Here is a 22,282-nt window from a genome sequence, read left to right as displayed (position 1 = left end):
TGCTCCAAGAGCTCAGGCCTCAGTGTTGAGCAGGCTCAGGAAGATGAACCAGTAGCAGAGACAGAGGGATGGAAGCTTCCTCCCGTGCCTGTCCCCACTGGCCTTGGCCACCAGAGACAGGGGGAACAGGTCTGTCAAGGCAGCCTCCTACAGCAAGGCTGTTGCTGCTGACTAATGCCGGGTGGGGAGACTCCCATGCAACAGCTCACTTCCTTTAGGTCCTACCACAAACAACGGCCACCCCAAAGCCATAGCTCTAGCAATGCCCACGGGTGCTGCTCATCCAGTACGGGGGCCCTGGGAGCTGGAAGTCCCAGGACAGCAGCTCGGACCCCCACAGGAGCCAGCCAGCAGCATCCCAGCACAGAGAGCTCTCACCTCTGCCCCAGCAGGGAGCAGACACGGGGAGCCAGGCTTCACCCACACCCCCAGGAGAGGGATCCCCCTGCCCGCTGTGGCCCTGCTGCCATTAGGGAAGGGCAGGCTGGGTAAATCCAACCCCTCCACCAGACCCCTGCCCTGGGTGGGAGAATCTCAGCCCAAGGATGATGCCAGAGGCAGTTTGTTTTGCTGGTTCCTTTATTCAGGCACAGCTCACAGGGAAGGGGGAGGCAGGGAGCCACGCTTACGACCAGGTTTCAGACTGGAAGCGCTGGGTCTGTTCCAGGGCTGTTAAATACTTCTCTGCTTCGGAGGGCGACAGGCCACCTTCCAGCTGCAACACTGACTGCAAGGCTTCAGCCACCGCTGCTGGCATCTGCTTGGCATTCCTGGAAGAGAGAGCAGGTGACGTGATGGGCAAGCAGGAAAACCAGGGGCACATCCACATTCCCTGTGCTCCAATGAGGCAGCAAGTCCCTGCAGCTGGCCCATCACAAGCCTGGCCATACAGGCTGACACCGAGCTGGGCTGGTGGGAACCTGCCTCACCCTGCAACACGGGCTCCCTGGCACAGAATAAATGACAGGCTTCAGGTGGCAGCTGGTACTGCTCCCTAGAAAGCAGCGCTGTTATCCATGCAGGGCTTTTAAGCACTGTCACTTGCAAGCAAGGATGTGGCCTCAGTACCTAGTCCCTCGCTGAGGAGCATCACAGCTGAGTGCCCTCAGCTCTGGACCCTGTACCATTTCATTTCCCATCAGCATCATTAGAGGGGCATAGGGAACAGGCATGAGTTATAATTTATTAGCACAAGGTCAGGAAATGATTCTTTCATCTCAGGGGAGACACTCAATGCAAAACGTGTCTGATCGTGAGCTGGGCAGAGGAGACTGAACACAGCCACTTCAGTCCACCCACTGTCTCCTTGCAATAAATCTAAAATGATTGTTTTGATGGTGACAATTGTAATGAAAGTCAGAACCTCAAAGTAAGAGAAATGATGAAGTAAACATGAGCTTCTGTGTAAAAAATACCCAAATAGGATTCAACGTTTCCAAGTGCAGTTATTTCTTATGGGAAATAAGAAATTCAGACTTTTTCCTGGAGAGTTTCATTTGATGAACTGTGCTACTAAAAACATCTAATAAAAAAAAAAATTCCCAGACAGCTCCAATTGGCATGAGCATCTGGCAATGTCCTCGCTGTTTCTAAAGAATGAGGCAGAATTTTGATTTGCATTTGAAGCTGATTAATGTCCCAAAATACACAGAAAGGAGGTCTTCTGTTTTTGGAAGACTTGTATTATTTCTGAGTCAGGCATTGATATGCAAGTGCAAGATAATGTAGCCGTGTCTGTGATGGAAAACATGTCAAATATCTATCTCCTGCAGAAGCAAGAGGCTCTCACCATGTTGGCCCCTGGGCTAGATAAGCAAGGCACAGTTAGTGAGAAGATACAGCCTTGGCTCCCAGCTGCCTGCTCGGGGCTGAGAGCCACCCCTGTGCCAGGGACGGACCATGGGACAATGACTGGCCATGGAGGCAGGTCTCAGAAAAACCCTGACGTCCCAAACACCAGCACCCATCTTCATGGCCCCTCCAAAATCCTGCAGTGGTGAGAGCCATGCAAGCTCTGCTCTTTCCAAGGCGTACAGCTTGAGGGAGCCAAACCAAACCCGAGCCCCATGTCTGTGAGTAGGAATCACCACTTTGGGGTGAGGGTCCCAGGAAGCCCTGCAATGCGGGGAGGCACGATGGAAGAGGCGGCAGTGCCAGCACAGGAGTGATGGGGTGGCCAGCAGCCTGGCCCACGCTTCCTGGGTAGTCAGCAAAATTCTCCTTCTCCCGGGAATGCAGCGAGGCTGGTCTCACTCTGCAAGGCACCGGGAAGTTCCTGCTCTCGTGAGGACAGGCAGGAAAGAGCCTCCTGTAATTGCTGCTTGTGTCGACAGCAAGGCACAGGAGCAGGGCTTGTGCTGTGCTTTCTAGGTCACAGGGTTTGCAGGACAAACACCACCACTTCCCTCTCATCAGCTCAAAGAGCCCATTGCATTTCATAACACTTGCCCAGGCAGCAGGCGAGCAGCCTCCTCCCTGCCATACAGGCAGCACCAAGGGCAGGTGGGTGAAGTGGTTTGCCCAGGAAAAGAGTCACAGAGCTAGGAACAGAGCTGCACATGCTCTGCCTCCAAATGCTCCCAACCCCCAATTTTTGGACACCACTTGGAGATTTCCAACCAGCCCAGGCTCAGCAGCTGGCAAATGGCTGAGCTGTCACAGGAGGCAAGCCACAGTGCAACGCGGCCCATCCCTGCCCCTGGGAGGCAGACTCGGGTGCAAAGAGCCAGCCAGGATGTGCCAAAGGTCCCAAAAGCCACTGCTTCAGAAGACTCCTGCCCACCCGAGCAGCTGCAGGACCTGCTCAAGTATTTTGGCACAGTTTGAACAAGCCCCGCTGGAGGAGAGATTTGTGAAGAGAGGCTCTCCCACACATGGACTTGCCATGGGTCAGAGGCCAGGCAGCCCCTGCTGGGAGGTGACACCAGCCACAGGCACTGGCAGGTGGAGGGACGGACGGGCACACAGGGTCAGCTGAAGCAGCTTTACCATGGTGTCAGCTCTGCCCCTCCTAACCAGAGTGCAGGGTAGGTGAGAAATGGCCCTCTCAGCCCAGGGCTCACCAAGCAGGACGCAAAGGGAGGAGGAACCATACAGGCAGTCCTTCTGCAGCAGCCACTCTAGGCCCCTAAGACATGCTGGGGTGCAAGCACTACTCTGGAGGCTGGGCAGTGGAAAAGCCTCCAGGGAGCTGGAGAAGCAACCATATGTGACCCTATTCCCCTGGCCCCTGTAGGGAGACCTCACTCACCCAGCCAGGTAGACATGAGCACTCCTGCTGGTCAGCAGCTCCCACACCAGCCTTCGGTTCTCCTGGATGCGGTGCTGAACATACACCTTCTCCTCCTGCAGGGAAACACAGCGCTGAGCCTGCCAGTAGCCCCAGCACTCATGGCCCTTGGGATTTCTCCCAGGGGCTGTTCACAAGAGCCCAAAGCAGCACAGCCCCTTTGGAAAGTGGGGGGCACCGGTAGCTTGGCAAAGCAGTGGGACCAACTCTTGCACAGGGAAGGGGAATCCCACACCCAGACCGCTGCAATCAGGCAGGGTCAGTGGGAGGTGGGTGCAGGAGCTGGGTGGGGAAAGCCCCCCAAATAGCCCCCAGACTCCTTGGCTGCTCCCCGCCTGCTGTCAGCTCCAGAGAACAGCCAAGGGTGCAGAGCTGTGAACCAGGGTACCCCCCGAGGGCTCCCTCCTCTCCCTGCATGGGCAGAGGAGGCTCCACAGCCCCTTGTGCCAGGGTTGCTGCTGCGCAGAGACCCTTTCTCGTACCGTTGGTTGCTGGTGCCTGTCCTGTCACCAGCTGAAGGACTGGGACAGAACAAAAGGGCAGGAAGCCAGCAGGGCTGGCATCAGTCCCACTCCCTGCCCCTCCACTGCACTGAGAGACCGGGTACGTCTGGCTCTTGGCACAGCACAGACCGGCTGAGCAGAGCTTCCAAAGGGTTAAGCCACAAGACTTCAAGCATCCTGCCTACGGCCCTGGCACCCGCCCAAGAGGAACTCCATGGCCAACGTGCTTGAATTCACTGCCGGCCCAGACAGCTCCTCCGTGACAAAGGTGACACTGTGATGCAGGCCAGGCCCTCTGCTGCATGTCCCACCACGCCAGGCTCTGCAAAGGGGTGAGGTGAGCTGCAGACGCAGCCTCCTCCCTGCGTCGCCCCACCTCCCATCCAGCCCCACGGGCATCAAGGCTCTTGCTGCATCCCAGGCTCGCGCTGCCCGCAGTCTGGAGGTGTGCGTGGGAACACCCCACACAGCACTGGCTGTCCCCAGGGCTGTCACCGTACAGCCAGCTGGTCCCACGGGGCCCCTGCAGTTCCAGTGCACAGAGGCAGGTCGTCCCTGGGCCCAGCTCCACAGCCCCAGCCCAGCCGTGTGAGTTGCAGGAGGTAAGCAAGCCTGTTGCAAACACCAACCCAGCCAGCCAGTAGCTCAGCTTCAGCATAATTAACGTTAATCAGCTAAGTGCTGACAGAGGCTCGACCAGCAAGGCCAGGGCTCTGAGCAGGTCACTTAAGGACCTGAAGCTACCTAGAAACCAGAGCACCCAAGTGACAAACTCAGGTCATGACGTCTCGGCTCAACCCCAGGGCATCCTGCTGAGAATTAGCGACAGGGGCATTAGGCAGGGATCAGTCTGCTCTGCAGGGCAGACACGGTGTGACAGAAGGTCACTGCAAAGGGCACCTCAGAGAGAAGAGGGAAATCCTTCTCAGCTGTGGAGCATCCCAGCTCAAAGAGACTGCCAGGCTCTTTGAAAATAGATTTCTGACAAGTTAACATCTGCTAGAACTCCAGGTACAATGTCCTGATGCAGCACATCCCACCTGGCTCTGCTGCCACTTGCTTACCTGTGAAAAAAACTGCAAGGATGAGGCAGAAGACCCTTATGACAACCTGCTTTGTTCCGTGAAGTCAGCAAAGATGAGAGGCTGGGAGGCACATGCTGAAGCCAGACCTGTCCCTACAGAGTCTGGAGGGCAGGAGGAGGCTCTGGGGCTGCTCCCCAGATTTGGGGAGCTGCATATTTCCCCTCCACTGTGTGAGCCATCAGTGAAAAGTCAGAGTAGCCATCCAAAAAAAAACTCTGCAGAGCCGCTCCCGTTAATCAAAGGCTTGGAAAACCTTCACAGAGCATTCAACTCGTGCTTTACAAGTGACCAGATGAAAGATGCTGGCTTAGTGTCAGTGCATACACACAGCCAGAAGAAAAGGACTGGTGCAGTTGAGCTACCCAGGAATACCAGTCCTCACTGACCCTTTTTATCAGATCTCTATTTCAAAGCCAGGCTGAGCTTTTGATGCCGTCAAGGGACTGGGCAACGCAGTCAGAGTCCCAGCTCGCCCAGCCACTCCTGCAATTTTAAAAAAACAAACCCTGCAGCCCAGAGGGGGGCTGAGGAAGAGCTGCCCACCAAGGACACTGCCTGGGAAACTTGGGAGCAAAATGAAGGGCTGAGGAGTGGGGTGCTCTTCCCTCTGGGAAGCCTCCGCCTCTGCAGCTGAGGCTCTGGGGAGGTGGCATGGAGGTACCATGAAACAGGGCAGGAGGCCAAAGCTCCTCAGCTTCAGCCAGTGATCAAGCGACACAGTGGGGAGGGTGGCATTCAACCAAGAAAAGTTATTGCCTGGTGACCCCTCTGAGGGGCCTGGGAGCCTTTTATCACTCACGTGGTCCAGCCAAACAAAGCTGGCTAACACCTTATCTGCTCTGGCACTCGCCAGTCCCGTCCTAGTGACCTTTCCAGCTCAGCTCAGCCAGTTGTGTCCCAGCCAGGCAGCAGCACTGTGCTGCCAGTGGCAATCCTGGCCAGCACTCAGGTGATGCAGGGGAGCGAGGTGACCACTGTGCCACCCCACCAGGCCCTTCACAGACCATGCCAACAGGCATAGGGGCCAGAAACACTAGCAGGCCCCCATCAGTGCTGCCTGAGATGCTCCTCTCCTCCTCCAAGAACTAACCTGGTCCCTGGAGAAGGCCGTGAAGAGTGTCAGGAAGCCCTTTGTCACCAGCTCTTCCCACTCTGCCTGGCAGTAGAAGTCCTTGGATTTCTGGCGGCAGCCAAAGAACAAGCAGTTCCCTGCAGAGAGCAGACCATGAGGGCTGGGTGGAACAAACACCCTGCAATGGCTGGGGACAACTGGCACCCACAAATCTCAGGAGTTGTGTGAGCCTGACCGCAGGTGACCTGTGGCAACCAGAGGTCCTTGTGTGCTGGGAACGCAGGAGGTTGGCAGGTAGGGCAGGGAGAGCCCCAGGTGCTGTTTCCCTCCACCAGCCCATTTGCAGCTTCCCGCTGAAAGTGAGGGCAATGCGGATGGAACAAGGACAGAGGCACAACTCCTTGCACAGCAGAAGACGAACTCAGCAACCCAACTCCACTTACAGGGAGATGACAGTGAGCCGCTGCAGAGCCCTGCCCTGCCCCACGGGGCAACCTGGCAGCACAGCCTGTGAATAATCACACAGGCTGCACACACCAACTCTGGTGCTGACTCCTCCAGAGCCCAGCTTGCTTCCACCCAACCACAGCGACGCTGAGGCCTGTCCAAACCCTCCAGAGCTCCCAGTCCTTCCTTCCCCTGTGCTGAACACAGACCTGCCTGCACCCCGAGTTCCCCTGACGACTGCCCCTCACCTTTCCATCCTTGTGCTACCCGCTCCTGTATTGCTGCTCTGAAAGGTGCCACCCCTGTGCCAGGGCCAATCATGATCACAGGGGTGTCAGGGCCAGCTGGGAACTTCATTCCTCCTTTCTTCACCCAAAGAGGGACTCGCACATCACCTGCCAAACAAACAGACTAACCAGCATCACTCCACACCACTGCACCCACAATACTGGACCCAGCATCCAGCCCTTCCACAGTGCTCCAGAGATGCATACTGTGCCTGGCTGACCGCCACCCAGCATCGTGGTACCAAAAGAACAGAGTGTGTGTGTGTGTAAAAAGCCCTTCAGCTGTCTCAGGACTGTATCTGCAAGGACTTGAGTCAACCCCAGAACAAAGCAAGAGCCCCCCAGCACAAGGGCACTGGGACAGCCTCCTCCTCACACAGCTGGTGCCTGGATAAAGACAGCAGTGGAAATCTCTACCTGGCTACCCTGTAAAGGAGAGCAAAGCCTGCCTCCTCTGGGAGCCAAAGGAGCAGTGTGAAGATCCCCATCCTGTCCTGGAGCAATCCCCCACCATCCTTCTGCAAGGAGAACTTGTACGTTTGTCACATTTGCATGGGGACCCAGCTGGAGAGGTTTTGTGGTTAAAGCAGAAGAGCAGCACACACAAGTCTCGCAGGACAGGATGCCTATGCTCATAGGAAGGACAATCCTTCCAAGAGCTGATGTAACGAGGCTAGAGGTGTCCAGCAGTCAGAGCAATATGAGCTCCAGGATGCCAGGAGCAGCCCCCTGTGGGGAGTGGGGCACAATGGCACTAGGAGCAGGAGGGTTGAATGACAGAGAAAATGAGGAGCTCACAGTGCTGAGGGTAAGCTAAGGGAGCACACCATGCTCTGAAGAGGACGGGAGCAGCAAAGAAGGGCAGCTACCATGCATTCAGCCTGTTCTCCTGACAGTGGTGTTCCACCAAAGGTCGAGACAATTCCAGCACGTGGCTTGCACACACCACCACAGTCCCATGGGATGACCACTGTGCTTTGTGGCAAGCACCCAAGGTCCTCACACTGTGCATGTAAAGTTACCTTGCTCTGGGTTGAGGGAAGCCAACCAGGTAGAGCACAGACCACGGCGGGGTTTGCTGAGCCGCGTCTTGTACCGCACCACTGCCACGAGGATCTGGATCCGGTCGGGGTGAGCCTGTGTGCAGACAGAAGCCATGAGAAACGAGATGCCTGGCTCAGCTCTGCAGGAAGCACCCAATGCCTCCTCCAGGGACAGAGTCCATGCCCAGCTCCTGCCAGGGGATCTGCAATGCACATCCCAGCCTGGAACAGCCATTTGGGCACAGAACAGAGCAATCCTTGCCCCAAACTTTCTCAGCTATGGAAGGTTTTCCCAGAGCAGCACTGCCATGAGAATGCTCTGTGTAGCTGAAAACAGTGACAGATTCAGTCCAACCCTGGTCCATGCCACCAGTGCTTGGGCTGATGCCTGCCAGGCCGCCCAGGCCGGGTCCCACCGCCACCTCCCGGCAGCAGCAGGAGCAGCACTACCCCTTTGCCGCGGCCAGGGGCCTCCCAGCCTCTGTGGCACCACATTCCACAGCTCCCTGTGACAAGAGCAGCACAGCTCTGCACTGCGTCAACCCTAGCACTTGCAGGGCTGCAGGAGAACAAATGCCCTTATCTGCAGAAGGGTCTCGGGTAGGCTATGGGTGCTCACAGGATCAGGGACTACAGGTTGAAGGTCTGTGGTGTGCACAGCACCAGCAGTGCCCTGGCGCTCAGCTCAGAGCCCATCATAAGGCCAAGAAGGACTGAGCTCTTACCAGCAGAGAGGAGGCGATGGAGAAGGCACGGGGTCTGATGCGAGGGATGAGGTCCAGCAGGTATTCAGGGGGAATGGCAGATGTCGTGTGAGGGAAATCCCAAAGGGCCTGTAAAGCCACAGAGAGGTGAGACCTGGTGCACCCCATATCTGCTTTTTGGGGGCAGCAGAAGCTCACCCATAATGCTGTCCCACACTGCCCTTGGCTGAAGGTACCACAGCACGTATCTCTGAGCATCAATCTCCCTGTCCCACTGCCCTGCCCTCATCCCCAGTCTGTGGCACAGAAACCATGAGAGCCTTGAGAATTTAGAGCAGGTCCTGGCCTGCTTAATCCAAGGACACTTCAGAAAATGGGTGAAGTAAATTAAATTCCTCAAGAAAGTCAAGAAAATACTCTTCCATCAACTGCCTCCTCTGCTTTGGGTGCTTTATGCAATGGCACAGCCCTCACGGATGGTCCCACTGTACTCCCCAGGCGTACCTCAAGAGTGGTCCTGCGGGGCCGGTTGCAGTAGCTGTACAGCTCCTCCTGGCCCTGCGCAGAGCTGAACTCCTGCAGCTTCTCCCGCTCCAGCTCATTCGTTGAGAAGTAGGACAAGAGCTCGAAGAAGGAGCGCCGTGGCACGCAGGAGATGTCCAGGTAGTGGGTGACCAGGTGCCGGATGGTGCAGGGCTGTGGCAAGAGGGCAGGGAGGGCTGTGCCTGCAAGTGTGGCACAAGGGCGAGCTTAGGGCTAGCTCTGGCACTCCCCAGACATCCAAACAAGGGTAACCATGCTGCCTGGGGGCATCCACACACTACACGAAGGCGCTAGTGGAACTGGCTTTAGCCACCACCTTTGCTGCTCCCCCTGATATGCTCCCACTCCCTCCTGCTCTCCCTAACTTGCTTTGCAAGCACACAGGCTTGCAACAGAGAAAGTCAGTGGTGCTGAGCATTCCCTTAATTGTTTTTAGGTGTTTTTGGACACGGCCATACATGTATGCATCCCACCTTGCCCACACACCATAGTGGAAACAAACAGCAGTATTCTATGTGCTGGGCCTGTCCTTGTCTCCTCCTTCCCTCCCAAGGGTGTGAGAAGCATCCTGAGTCTTGGGTTTGCCTGCCAGGCAAAAATCACAGCACTGAGGGACAGTCAAAGAGGAGGAGAGGGGAAGACAGGAAATATAGTCTCAATGGAGCAGTTACTGGCTAAAGAGCAGGTGCCTGCTGTAACCTCTGTGGATGCTGAGAACATTTCCTTGTGCAGCAGCAGGTGGGGTGAAAGAAAGGATGAAAATAGTCCTGACCACTGCTACCTAAAAAAAGGACCACAGAATTTCTCTGCAAAATCTGACATCTGATCAATCAAGCCAAACTGACAGCAATGTGTTTTACAGCCTGACAGACTCCTGAAAGGATGGGGATGCTCACATGCTGATCTGCAGGTGCATGGGTCAGGGTCTTCATGAGAGAGATTCTTCATGAGAGGCAGATCCCTGCAGGTGGACTGAAATGCCAGGGATTGATGCTGGGACAGATCGGGAACAAGAGTACTCAGAGACGGTGGGGATGGAGCTGTGGCATCTTGGAGACAGAACAGCTCTTCCCTATCACAGTGGCTTGGACGCTTCCTGGGCCGCAGAAGCCCATCGGAGGGTCCTCACAGCACTGTCTAGCTTCAGCTGGCAGCAAGCAGAGGGGCTGGCAACTGCTCTGCATCCTTTGAAAGGTCCAGAACTTCTCCTTTCCTAGTGCAGACCACACCAGGAAGGTTGTAGAGGAGGCTATCAAGGGATTCATGTGCTCTCCCTGTATGGGCAAAAAGAGTGTGATGCTGAAGATGTCTGTGTTCCTTCACTCCCAGACACAATCAGGAAAGAAGGGAACAAATGAAAACACAGGTCAGAGCCTCATAAATTGAGGCACAGGAAGGTCTTGGGGTGAGTTTTCCAGTAGTTCTCAAATCTCAAAGTTACTTCCTATCTTCAATTCCTTGTGATCTCTGTGGGATCCTGTTTCACTGTCAGTGTGGAGTGTGCTCTGCTCAGGGAGGAGCTGGGCACACCAGAGAGAGAACAGAAAAAGAGAGAATAGAAAACTCTCCCAGTGCCATGAAGACTGCAGAGCTACGTCAGTGCCTAGCTGTGGATACCTGTGGGGTATCCACAGTGCCTAGGCTGTGGATACCTGTGGGGGTTCTTTCTAGTTGTTGGTGCCAATGTATTGCTGCTGAAGCACCTGCATTAGGATGCTGGGGTGCAGGCAAAGCAGGGGGACCTGTGTACCCCAGCAAGGAATCAGAGATGGATGGGGGTAGAACTGCGAGCAATCTGATTTGGGTCTTGGGCTGGGGAGTGTGTAGGATCCTTCACACTCAGGGCTGGCAAAGACAAAAAGGCACAGGTGCAGCCCGGGTACCACTGGGCCCCTCTCTACATTAGCCCTACTATCGGACCCACATGCACAGAGCTGGGAGGGAAGGAGAGCCCCAGCACTGCAAGGCAGGCAGATGTTATGTATGCATCAGCCACTCTCAATGCCTTATTTACTGGGTCTAAAGCAAAGGAAAAGCAGAGCTCCAGGCTCAGTGGGCTTCCCTGTCCCAGCAGAGAGGGAAAGGAGAAGCCAGCAGGACCTACCAGGCTCCGTGGGCTTCAGCAAGAAGCTTCTGTCTGGATCCAGGCGCAGCAGCTGGCAGAACTGCTGCACGTCTTCAGGGCAGTTCTGAGGCTGGATCATCACCACGTCTCCTGCACTGAACCTGCAGATGCAGCAGGACCTGCTGAGCACAGCTAAGGGGCAGGCCTGCAGGCACTGCACCACAACCCCAACCAGCACCCAGAGCAGGGGAGAGGCCACAACGCAGCCAAATTCTCAGTGTCACTAACATTGCGCTCCCTAACCTTACAAGGCAAAGAGCTGCTCCACGAGCAGAACCCACACTGCCACACATCCCTCCACGCCCTGGCTTTCTCATGGAATGGTACAATACAGCCAGGACCACATTTGTAGGAAACAAGTTGCAATCTCCAGTGTTACTGAAGAAGGGAAGAGGAAGAAAAAGAAAGGTTATGGGACACCTGATCCTGCACAGAAAAGGTAGGGAGAGTCGAAAAAATGCTCACGTGATCCCTGATCCCACAATATCGAACTCAATGAGCCGGACATCCTGGAAATGGGATTCTGCTGTGACACGCTGGTTGGACACCATCCGGGCAGCAAAGGGATGTAGCTCAGAGGGAACAGCCCTGGCTGCTGTAGGCTGGAGCAGGTCACCATCAGGGTGCATGGAGTCCTCAGACAGGTAGTGCAGGGTGTATTTTGGGGGCAGACTGTGGGAACGAGAGCAATGCAGTCAGTGCAGTTACCTCCATGTCACAGCTTTTCTGGTACCTTAGCTCTAGAAGCTGGAGATAGGGAGAGGCCCTGAAGTCTCCCAAAATATTCAACTCCCTTTGTTCCTGTACCTTGGAGCTGGTTTGTGGAAAGGGATCACAACACAGCCAGTCTGCTAGAAGGAGATCCCAAAGGTGGCAGGGCAGGCAAAGTGAGGCTGGCTAGGCACATGGCTCAGCAGGGCAGCCAAGGGCAGAGAGGCACTGGGACAGGGAAATGGGCAGAACCCTGCCAGGGCAGCTGATAATCCAACATGCACAGCCAGGGGACAAGAGGACATCCCATCTAGTGGGAGAAGTTAGGCCACCCACGGCCAAAGTACAAGGAATGCTTGGGATTCTGGGAGCTGTGCAGGGAGGCTTCCTGGTCAAAGCAGGGCATGTGGGCATGTGTCCACCCCAGAGAACAGCCATGGAAGCCATTTCATGCCAGCCGGTCCCAGCAGCCCTCTGCGCTTACCGTACATCAGGACTGATGATCTCAAGGCCAGGAGGAAGAGGATACAAGGCAAGGATCTTGTCCCATAACGCCAGGAGCCAAGGATCAATCACTGCATCTGGCCTGCAAGGAGGAGATTCAGACAGCTGTGACTCTGTCACCATCATTTCAGGCCCCAGAGATGCCACACCAGCAGAATACACTGCTGCCACAGAAGAGGAATGCTGCAGTGCCACGAACAACTGTTTTTTGCTCTCTTGGTGGGCCTGATGCTGCACCTGGACAATGCTGCACCAGCCCTGGGACACCACCTCTGTTGCCCTTTCGCAGCACAGGCAGTCACTCCTTGCAGTTCTGCAAGACCTTGGCACATGCTGGGGGTCACAGGACATCCCAGGAAAGGAAATCAACCCAGCCCTGGCACAGGAGAGGTCTGAGCAGACACCACCATGCTCACACAGAGCAGGAAGAGGCCACTGACCACATCTGGAGTGCAGGAGTAGAGCATACACAGCCCTGCCATCAGCCCAAGGACAAAATCATAGTGCAATTCAGGGCCTCCCCTCCTGCCACCCCTCCACCGGGCACTTACCCCAAGTCATGCTGGTCGTCTCCCAGTGCCACTGGCAGCAGGGGATTGCCCCCAAGCTGTAGTACCCGTTTGTGCAGCTTCTTGGCAACAAAATTAAACCTAGGCAGAGAATAATCACAGCCGTGGAGGGCAGGGCTCCTCCAACACGACACACAAGCCAGCACACGCTGCCGGAGCTACCAGAGCAGCACAAGGGCAGGTCCAGCCCGACCCAACACACACACACACGCCCAGCCCATGGCTCTGCTGTGGGACAGCTCGGAGACTCAAAGGGGTCCAGATTTCCTTCAGGACAGCCTGTGACCCAGAGAGAGAAATGCTTCCTTCCCTCTGGTCCCTCAGCGCCCTACAGCGCCCCGTCACACTCCCCTCCTGCCCCACTACAGCTCTGTTGGGGACATGGGAACAACCTTCTGGAAGAGAACTGAGACCAATAGGGCTGGCTGCCACCTAAAATTATGTTCGATGCCTCCTGTTAGCCTTGCCCACTGACATTTCTGTGGTGCAGGCTTTCCTGTAATTCAGAAAAGAGCACGTCTGTAAAAATTGACTGGGAGACAGCGTCTGAGACACTGCAAAGCATCTATTTGAGAAGGCCAGGAGGAAAGAAATGGGCAGAAGCCCAATTCTTGGGTTTTGGAGGCACATTGGGCTGGTAGAGAAAGGATTTTGAAGGCTGGTAGGAATTATGTTTTGTCCGAGCTGCTGCTCTAGAGCCAAGTTTTGCCTCTGTTTGCCCCCTCTATTGCCCAACCACTGTCTCATCTGAGCCACAAGGAGCACCAGAGCTACTTACTTGGGATAGGAGGAATCACCAAGACCCAGCACAGCATAGTCCATCTGGCAGAGGGAAGAAGGTGGCAGGTTCTTCCGGAACAGAAACCTCCAGAACATCTACGAAGGACAGGGCCAGGAGTCACGTTGCTGTGCACAGACATCTACCCTGGCTGCTGGCTCCCCCCTCGCACACCCTCAGGACCCCTTCTGCCTGAGTCCTGACAGAGTGGGGAGCACGGCTTTCTACAAAGGTGGCACCTGAAAGCAGCTACCACTGACAATGGGAGGAAAACAAAGCTCTGTGAGCCCTCCACAAACCCAAGGACCTTGCTACTGCGGGGTCCATCTCAGCTGTTAAAGCTGCTGAAATCTCACCAGCTCATGTCCCATCAGTGACAGAAGTTTCTCAGCCCCAAACAAGATTGGCAGTAGCAGACTACCACTGAAGGCAAGCCCCAAAAGGCTGCTCTGAGTGAGCAAACATCCATTTCACACCATCGTGCAGGATGACATGTGCTACCCCAAAACACCCCCTTCCAAAAAAAAAAACAAACATCACTCAAGTTGCTCTAGGGAATAAATCAGGTCACAGGCCAGGTACATAAAAGCCATGTACACAGAACATGTCCTACCTTCATGTTGTCAGGTGGGTCACCCTGGCCAGTGGTTGCGCACACAAATACCACCAACAGCTCGTTGATGAGGTTTGCCTGCAGGCACAAACAAGCATGAGAAAGCACCTTCAGGCCAGCAGCCTACAAAGATATGCCCCAGCTGTCTGGACCCAGCCACTCTAATTGCATTGAGCTTGAGGACAGACCCCATTTAGCTTAAAACTCACAGCCCCGTCTGACACAGCCTCCTCTACAGGCACTGCAGCATCTGCTGCCCCCCGCATCAGCTCCTTGGTGCTCCCCGCCTTGCAGAAACGCAAGACATGGCTGATCATGTGCCAGCTAACACTGCCTCTATCCCAAGAGTCATTGCTCAGTTTTCACATTTTCAGCTGAATTAAGCATAAGCTGCTCTCGGGAAGGGGAAAGAGCTGGGATGTGGTGAAACACAGGAGGTCACAGCATGGGTGGAGGATGCCTGAGTCCCAGAAATGGGTTTGCTGGAGGTGAAACAAGACCATAACTGTCTGGAGCAGCCCTCTACACAGCCACTCACCACGTCATAGCTGTCCAGTGCTTCTACTCTGCACTGGAAGTGCCGGCGCTTGGCTTCTCTGCCTATTCTCTCAGCTGTATCTTCAGCTGTCCCAGTTTGGCTGCCATAAAGAATGAGGAGTCTCCGCTCTGCCATCTGCAAGAGACAAAACCAGAGAAATCACCAGGAGCCAAGACAGAGTCGGACCTGCTCGGGGCTGGGCATCACACCAACACCCTACTCTGGCTTCAAAGGAGCGCTGGCAGCTCTGGGTTCAGGTGAAATTTGAGGGCTTGACACTGCAAGCAGCAAGCACGAGGATAGCTGAACAGTTTGGTGACAGTGGCACAATTCAGGGCACCTGGGCTCTCTTTTCCAACCTGATCGAGCGGGTGGCATCCCAGCTCATGGCAGGGGGTTGGAACCAGACGGCCTTCAAGGTCCCTTCCAACCCGAGCCGTTCCATGACCCCGATTCCAGCCCGGGCGGCGCTGAGCGAGTGACACCCGCCTGGTCCCAGCACCCTGTCCCGCAGGGGCCCCACGGGCTCTGCTGCAGCCCCGTCCCCGCTTCCAAGGCACAGAGGAGGGTCCAGGGGCACCGCACCGCGCCCAGGCTCCTTTCACCCGCCCTCACCGCCGCTCTCCGCACACCCCCAGCACCAGCCGCGCCCTGCTGCCGATTTCAGCGCCGTCCCCCCGGGCGCCCCCGGCCCCGCGCAGGGAGCCGCGTCCCGGCCCCACCGCCCCGGCCCTGCCCGCCCAGCCCCGGGGGGAGCCGCGGCCGCCGGGCCCCGCCGCCAGCCCGGGCCCGGCCCCGGACCCACCGCGCGCCGCTTCCGCCGCCGTCATCGCGCGGCGCCGCCGCAGCTCCGAGCCCCGCGGGGCGGCCGGGGCGGGGCCCTCCCGGTGCGCCCGGAGCGGCGGCCCCCGAGCGCCCGGGCCGGGGCTGGGGCCGGGTCCGGGACGATGCTGTTCTCGCTGCGGGAGCTGGTGCAGTGGCTGGGCTTCGCCACCTTCGAGATCTTCCTGCACGGCCTGGCCCTGCTGGTGTTCTCCGTGCTCCTGGTGCTCAAGGTGGACAGCGAGGCCTCGGCGCTGTCCTGGTGGGTCGTCTTCGTCCCCTTCTTCGCCGCCGACGGCCTCAGCACCTACTTCACCGCCATCGTCTCGGTGCGGCTGTTCCAGGACGGCGAGAAGCGGCTGGCCGTGCTGCGGCTCTTCTGGATCCTCACCATCCTCAGCCTCAAGTTCGTCTTCGAGATGCTGCTGTGCCAGAAGCTGGTGGAGCACACGCGGGAGCTGTGGTACGGGCTCATCATGTCGCCCGTCTTCATCCTCCTCCAGCTGCTCATGATCCGGGCCTGCCGCGTGAACTGAGCCCGCAGCCCCGCGCCAGCCCTGGCTGGCACACCCGGCTCTGCGGGGACCCCAGCGCCGCCCGGGGGCTTTCTGCTATCCTGGGTTCTGGACGGAGGTTTTGGGTGCAGGTGCAGTGCTGTGAGAGGCAGGGCTTGCGACAGCATGCCGTCACCTTGTACATAGCTGTGTACATATCTCTCTTCAGAAGATCCTTTTGCAGCGTCATTATTTCAGGTTCATGTAGTCCTTGGTGTTAGTCTTAAAATATCGCAATGTGCAGGCACTGTCTGGTATGCCGGTTATTTTATTTTAAAATAAAAGTGTATGGAAGGATTGATTTTATTTATTATTTTTTACTAGAAAGCATTTGTACCTAAAACTGCTGCTGGGACAACAGGAGTCCCGTGGAGGCTGGTTGTTTGCTGTAGGCACCTCGCACACCTCAGGCTGCCGCTGGCCAGAAGCACCGTAGCTGCTGCATCGCCTGCGCCACCCTGTCCGAGACCACAATCATATCGATCTGTTGTCACCAACAGCAACGCTAACTTATTTCCAACTTTCCCCTGAGTGGTACTTGGTGCCTTCAGTGTATTGATGAGATTTTATGGGGCTGTGCTCTGAGACAGAGAGAACTGATGTGTGTGTTTTTGAACAGAAATGTAATTTTTTTTCTTTGTATTGCAGATCCATTTCCTACATAAAGCTGTGGGGGTACTGGGAGGGCAAGGCAAGGGGTAGCTCAGCCAGATGTACAGATCGAAGTGTTAAATGTCCATGTTGTGGGGAGCTCCCAGCACCAAAGACATACCTCTGTGTCACCTGTCACAGTGTCACAGCCACCACAAGGGTGCTGAGAACCTGGGTCTGCCCCTGACCCTGAGATGTTGCATGTTACTTTGGTGCCCAGCCCCAGACGACGGTTCTCCTTTGGAAAATTAATTGTCAAGCCCTCTCTGCAATGATGGTGGCAACAAAACACCTCCTGGGCTTCCTGTTGAGCCTCAACTGCTCCCTCACCCATCTGTGTCTGCCTCATCCACCCCACTGGTACCACCCTGTGCTCTCTGCGCTCTCAGGATCTGTTTCATGGAGATAAGGTCTTGAAATGGAAAACTGCTGCATAAAGGGCTCTCAAATTCAGGAGAAGAGGTGGGATGTAGCTGGCAGAGCATGCAATAAAAAAGAGCTGAGAATTGCTGCAGAGTGGGACTTCGTTGTAATCTTAGAAATTAGGATGCATCTCAGGTTGCATAAAAGAGACTTTTTCAGATTCATACCTGGGTTCTAGAAAATCTGTAATTACCTAGCCTGTTGTGTAACTTCTGTTTGCTTTTAGACTTCAGAGGCATGCAGGAAATAAACAACCAATTTCTATTTTTTTATTTTATTTTATTTTTTTGGTGTGCTAATTGTATAAACTTGTGGTGCAAATTCAGAGCAGATCTCACAGGATATTCCCTTTCAAAAAAGCTTTCTTTAGCAAGGTGCCTGATGCTTCATCCTGGAAAAAGTTCATTACAAATTCTGAGGCCTGCACAAGGAGTGCACAAATATTACTGTGATGATTAAGGGCAGGAGCTGAAGGCTTCAAGGAGAGAATTTGCATAGAATAGGACTTGAAAGAGAGGTCAAGGGCTGCTCTTGCCCAGGAGTAGGAGTAGGGGGACCTGTGCAGTCCCTGTGAGCAGGTGTAGACACACAGGCTGGGAAGTGTGGCCCAGGATAGCAAGTATAAGCAAAGAGCGTAAATTCCAATAATTAATTGCAATAATCCAGTAATTCAGTAAAGCACTAGGAGCTCCCAATGATTCTCTTGCTTTTCAGCCATGGTCACTGGAGATAATAGATAATAGATAACCGTTGTTAGGTAATAGATAATAGATACTGAATCTAGACAAATACTAGTAAATGTGCTGGAGATGTGAGGCCACTTGTCCTCACAACAATTACTCATTTATGATGAGATTTATGATGACTCCACCCCCAGTGACCTGGTGCTCTAGAGCTGCCCAGGGAGGAGGGAGCCTCCTCTCTCTTCCCTATGGCTGGCAGGCTGTCTTGTTCTCAGGACACAAGCAGATGCTTCCTTGACCTTAGCAGATGAACTCCCCAGGAAAGGTTCGTAAAGAAGAGATCACTTTTCATCATTCAGCTTTATCTTAAATGCACTTCTGACTGAAAAGTGAATCAGTTCATTTCCCATTGTTAACTCTGAGTAGATGGCAAGGAAACTAAGAAGTTAAGGGGAAAAAAAAATCACCAGGCTGGCTCCAAACAATCCATCTGAGGGCAGCAGAGCTCAAGTGGCTGGGTTCCCCTGAGCTAAAGCACCGCTGAGGTAGACGTGAAAAGCCACCTCGTGGAGTCATTGCTGCTGATGTCCCCAGGATGCAAGTCCTGAGCCACCACAGCAGCGCAGCCCTGCATGGTCCACCTGGAGCTGCTGAGGACGTGCGGACAAGGCAGCCTACGCGTGCAGAGGTGTGGACAGACGGCACCAGCCAGACGCATGGCACGGCTGAGACCGGAGGCTGCGTCTGCATGGCGTGATGAGCAGCTACAGAGCACACAGGAGTTGTGCCTGTCTATGCCCACGGGTTCCCAGGATGAGAGAAGGAGGTTGCTTCTGTACAGAAGGGAGTGGTTAGCATGGGCTTTGGCTGCTCTTCACACGTTACTCATGCAGCCAGGCCTGCTGGTGCTGAGTGGGCCCTGGCTGAGCAGGGCATGGGGCTCCGTACCATGAGGTCCATCTGTCAGGAGAAAACTGTTCCACCACAAGTCCCCTTTCGGGGGCTCTCCCAAGATCTACCTTCTCCACCAGGGCCTCTCCACAGGCCGCAGGGGAACTTCTGCTTCAGTGCCTGCAGCACCTCCTGCCCTCCTGCTGCACTGACCCGAGGGGCTGCAGGGCTGGTTCCTATTCCTCTCTCCCACCTGCTGTAGCACAATGTTGTGTTTTTGTTTGTTTGTTTGTTTGTTTGTTTTCCCTTCCTAAAATCTGTTCTCCTAGAGGCCCAACCAGCTTCACTCATGGCTCAGTTCTGTCCAGCAGTGGGTCCCTTTTGGAGCCATCTGGATCTGGCTCTGATCTGACCTGTGGCAGCTGCTGGGCTCTGCTCACAGAGGCCACCCCTGCAGCCCCCCCCCCCACTACCAAACCCTTGCTACATAAATCCAACACAGTGATGAAGGCTGTTCTTTCATGCTGCCTCATCCAAGTCGTCATGGAAAAGTAGGGGGAGAGCCAGTGTCTGGCCCAGCAGGATCCCTCGGCTGACACCAGCTTACCCAGCTGGGCCATGCTGGCGCTTAGCCCCTGGTGTGTGGTGTGCCCTGCTCCCCACCAGCCTCCGGTCAGGTGGCACCTGGATTGATGTCCCCAGTGACTCTCAATGGCCCATGCTAAGCTGGCATTAGGATCCAGCACTGAAAGCACAGGAGAGGAGCACCCATTTTGCTCACTCCTTTCAAACCCTTAGGTGGCGCCAGGACTCGAGCACAGGGACCAGTTTCCTCCACTCCTGTGTCACCTTGTGATGTGGTTTTCCAGGGCTCTGTGCCAGCCAGGTGCAGCCACAATGTCCCCAAGCACGCCTCTGGTCCTTTTGCTCGGAGCCGGCCATGGCTCACTCGTGTCAAGCTATGGCACACCAAGGTCACGTCACCTGGGAGGAAGCAGGCGGCTGCTTCTGGTCCTCTTCCAACTCATGCTGCTGGGTTCACCCCCATGCTCTGTGTCCCCAAATTGTGGCTGTGTCCACAATGTGACAAGTCATTCTGAGTGCACGGGCCACAGGCACTGTGTCACCTGCAGCCACAGGGTCACTCGCATGGGTCTAGGGCGGATGAGGGCCAGGGGTGATGGTGTAAGGATGGGGGAGTGAGGCTGGGGCAGGCGGTGGCATTGCTGGTGTCTGCTGAAGGATGCCAAGGGCTAGTGCTGAACAGGATGGAGGCCATGGTGGGACATGGAGGGGCAGGGAGCAGGAGGAGGCTTTGAGTCAGGAGAGGGCACTCACTGCATCCCCCTGGGGATGGGAGGCTGCCTTTGGGCTCCTAGGGCTCTCCCAGCTAATTAACCTGAGGAAGGGGCACACCAATAAAGATCAGACAAGTGACTGCATCCCGCAGCCTCGCTGTAACGCTGTGCAGAGGAGCAGGGCAGCTTCCTGCTGCTGCCCAGTGGTGGGGCTCGCCCAGGCCCGTCAGACCCAAGCTAGCCATGTCACCAGGGCGTGGTGTGTGACATGGGGGACAATGCCACGTCCACCTGCATGCCTCTGAGCTCACCTGCAAGCAGCTTGTCCTGCATTTTGCACATCCCCCAGCCCTGCTCTCCGAGGCCAGGCGAGCTCCCAGGTACATTTGGGGACACAGGGGTGGCACAGGGCTGAGCCATGGCGTGTGGGTGCTGCCCTCAGTGGGGGTGTGAGTGCTCCCTGTGAAGTGGGGGGTAGTGGACTTCACCTGGCAGCCTGGACCAGACAGTTTGTTTCCCAGGACTTGATCCTTGCCCTGAGATGTCACACTCTGCCCAGGGGCACCAAGTCCTGCAGCAAAACTTCTCAGGGTTTCATGTCCCTGTGGCCAGGGTGATGTGGACCAGCAGTGAAAGCTTCTGGGAGCATCCCCCATGAAGTCCTGGTGCATCCAGAATGGGCTGGAGGGGCAGCTCCTGGCACCTCTCCCAGCTTGGGGCAGGAGTCCTGGCTCAGGGAGGAGGGCTGACAGGCTCTTTCAGCATGCTGGGATATGCTCTGGCAAAGATAATAATCTAACCCCTGGGTTTATTTTTGTTGCTGCAGCTGCAGGTTGTTGCCAGCTGGGCCATTCCCAAAGCAAATGAAGCTCCTGGGTGGAAAGCCCATGCTGGGGGGTGCCCCCGGTTTGGTCCTGCAGATGCAGCACCATGCACCTGAGGGTGTGGGGAAGGAGCCCCCAGCAGCCCAGGCACCTCCTGGCCCTGTGGGGGAGCTGTGGGAGGGACAGCACCAGCCCTGGCTGCCCCCCTCCATGTGGGGATGACCACATGGGAGGGAGACGTGGCTGGGGCTGTCATGCCCATATGGCATCTCCAGAGCAGAGCCCAGCCTGGGACACCTCAGTTGGGCTTCACACACAGCGGGGGTGAATGTCCAACATGACCTGAGGTACTGCAGGGACAAGAGGGGTCCCAAATGAGACAGCTGGGAATAGGTGGTGCCAGAGACCTCCATCTCCACCTGCATTTTGATGCAGGAAGCACCTGGAAACTTTTCGGTATGGTTGTGGCTTTAACATCACAATGCGTTGGGTGGCTCCCAGTCAGAAGCTGTGAGCTGCATCCCTGGCAGGATGCCTGTGTTGTGGCTTGGGCAGCGTCCTGCCTTGCCCAGGGCTGGTGGGAGCAGAAGCCACTGCCCGAGGGCAAGGCTGTGAGATGAGCAGCCACACATTCTGGGGTGTATGAGTAGGATGGTGTGGGAGAATGAGCAAAGGACATGGCTGAGGACTGCTGTTGGCTTGGCACAGACAAACTGGGAGATGTGGAGTACCCTCAGTGCTGTGGCCACAGCTTGAGGACTGAGCCCTGTGTCCATGAGGCGGGCTGTGTCCTCCAGAGTGGTTCTGCCATGCGCAGGTGGCTGGAGCTGCCCTAGAAATAAGCCCAAGTCTTGACACAAACTGGGAGCAGTTGCTAACCGCCCCAAGGGCAGTGTGGAAAGGTCAAGGGAACAGGGAATGAAGATGCCATTAGTCAGCCTGTTCCCACCTCCAGTTCTCACAGGGACAAAACCCCAATAACCTAGGTAAGATGCACCAGGGCCATGAGGGAGAACTATCCAGCACTGCCCAGCCACCCAGCAACCCCCACCACCACCCTCACCTCTACCAGGTTCCAGCAGTCCTGCAGCTCTGCTGCTGTCTGTCCGTCCAGCCCTCGCATCAGGAACAACGACATCTGCCAAGAAGGCTTGGGCTGGACCCTTGCTGTGTTTCCTGAGGGCAAGGGGAACAAAAGGCCTAACTTCATTTGGGCTTTGAGGCTGAGCATGACTATCTCAAATATCTCCATTCATCTCCTGTAAGCATGCCCTTGTGAGGTCCTGCGGCTCCTGGCCAGGCTGCAGCAGTGGTGCCAAGTCGTG

General features: G+C 55.9%; 2 protein-coding genes across 5 annotated transcripts; one reads left to right on the top strand and one right to left on the bottom strand.

The window, feature by feature from the left end:
- Positions 1-582: 582 nt before the first annotated feature.
- Positions 583-15,526, bottom strand: NDOR1 (NADPH dependent diflavin oxidoreductase 1). 4 transcript variants are annotated; one of them, XM_084299222.1, is made up of 16 exons: positions 15,427-15,526; positions 14,812-14,946; positions 14,274-14,351; positions 13,661-13,758; positions 12,865-12,963; positions 12,294-12,395; positions 11,564-11,770; positions 11,342-11,476; positions 11,078-11,199; positions 8,935-9,155; positions 8,452-8,559; positions 7,706-7,820; positions 6,645-6,791; positions 5,968-6,086; positions 3,251-3,345; positions 583-770 (listed from the first exon to the last, which is right to left on the bottom strand). In XM_084299222.1, the coding sequence occupies exons 2-16, from the start codon at positions 14,944-14,946 to the stop codon at positions 626-628; spliced, it is 1,926 nt and encodes a 641-aa protein (XP_084155348.1). In that variant the 5' UTR covers positions 15,427-15,526; the 3' UTR covers positions 583-625. The 4 variants fall into 4 exon arrangements, with proteins under 4 accessions (XP_084155348.1, XP_084155349.1, XP_084155351.1 ...); XM_084299223.1 differs by having other exon boundaries at positions 15,444-15,482; XM_084299225.1 differs by lacking the exon at positions 15,427-15,526 and adding an exon at positions 15,152-15,396.
- Positions 15,527-15,665: 139 nt separating this feature from the next.
- TMEM203 (transmembrane protein 203) lies at positions 15,666-17,529 on the top strand. The gene has a single exon (XM_084299301.1). The coding sequence runs from the start codon at positions 15,759-15,761 to the stop codon at positions 16,167-16,169; it is 411 nt and encodes a 136-aa protein (XP_084155427.1). The 5' UTR covers positions 15,666-15,758; the 3' UTR covers positions 16,170-17,529.
- Positions 17,530-22,282: the final 4,753 nt, after the last annotated feature.

Source organism: Netta rufina (assembly GCF_964035555.1).
Source record: "Netta rufina genome assembly, chromosome: 20".
Classification (NCBI taxonomy): Eukaryota; Metazoa; Chordata; class Aves; order Anseriformes; family Anatidae; genus Netta; species Netta rufina.
The sequence above is the reverse complement of the archived record's forward strand: the minus strand, read 5'-3'. Positions and strand labels throughout refer to the sequence as shown.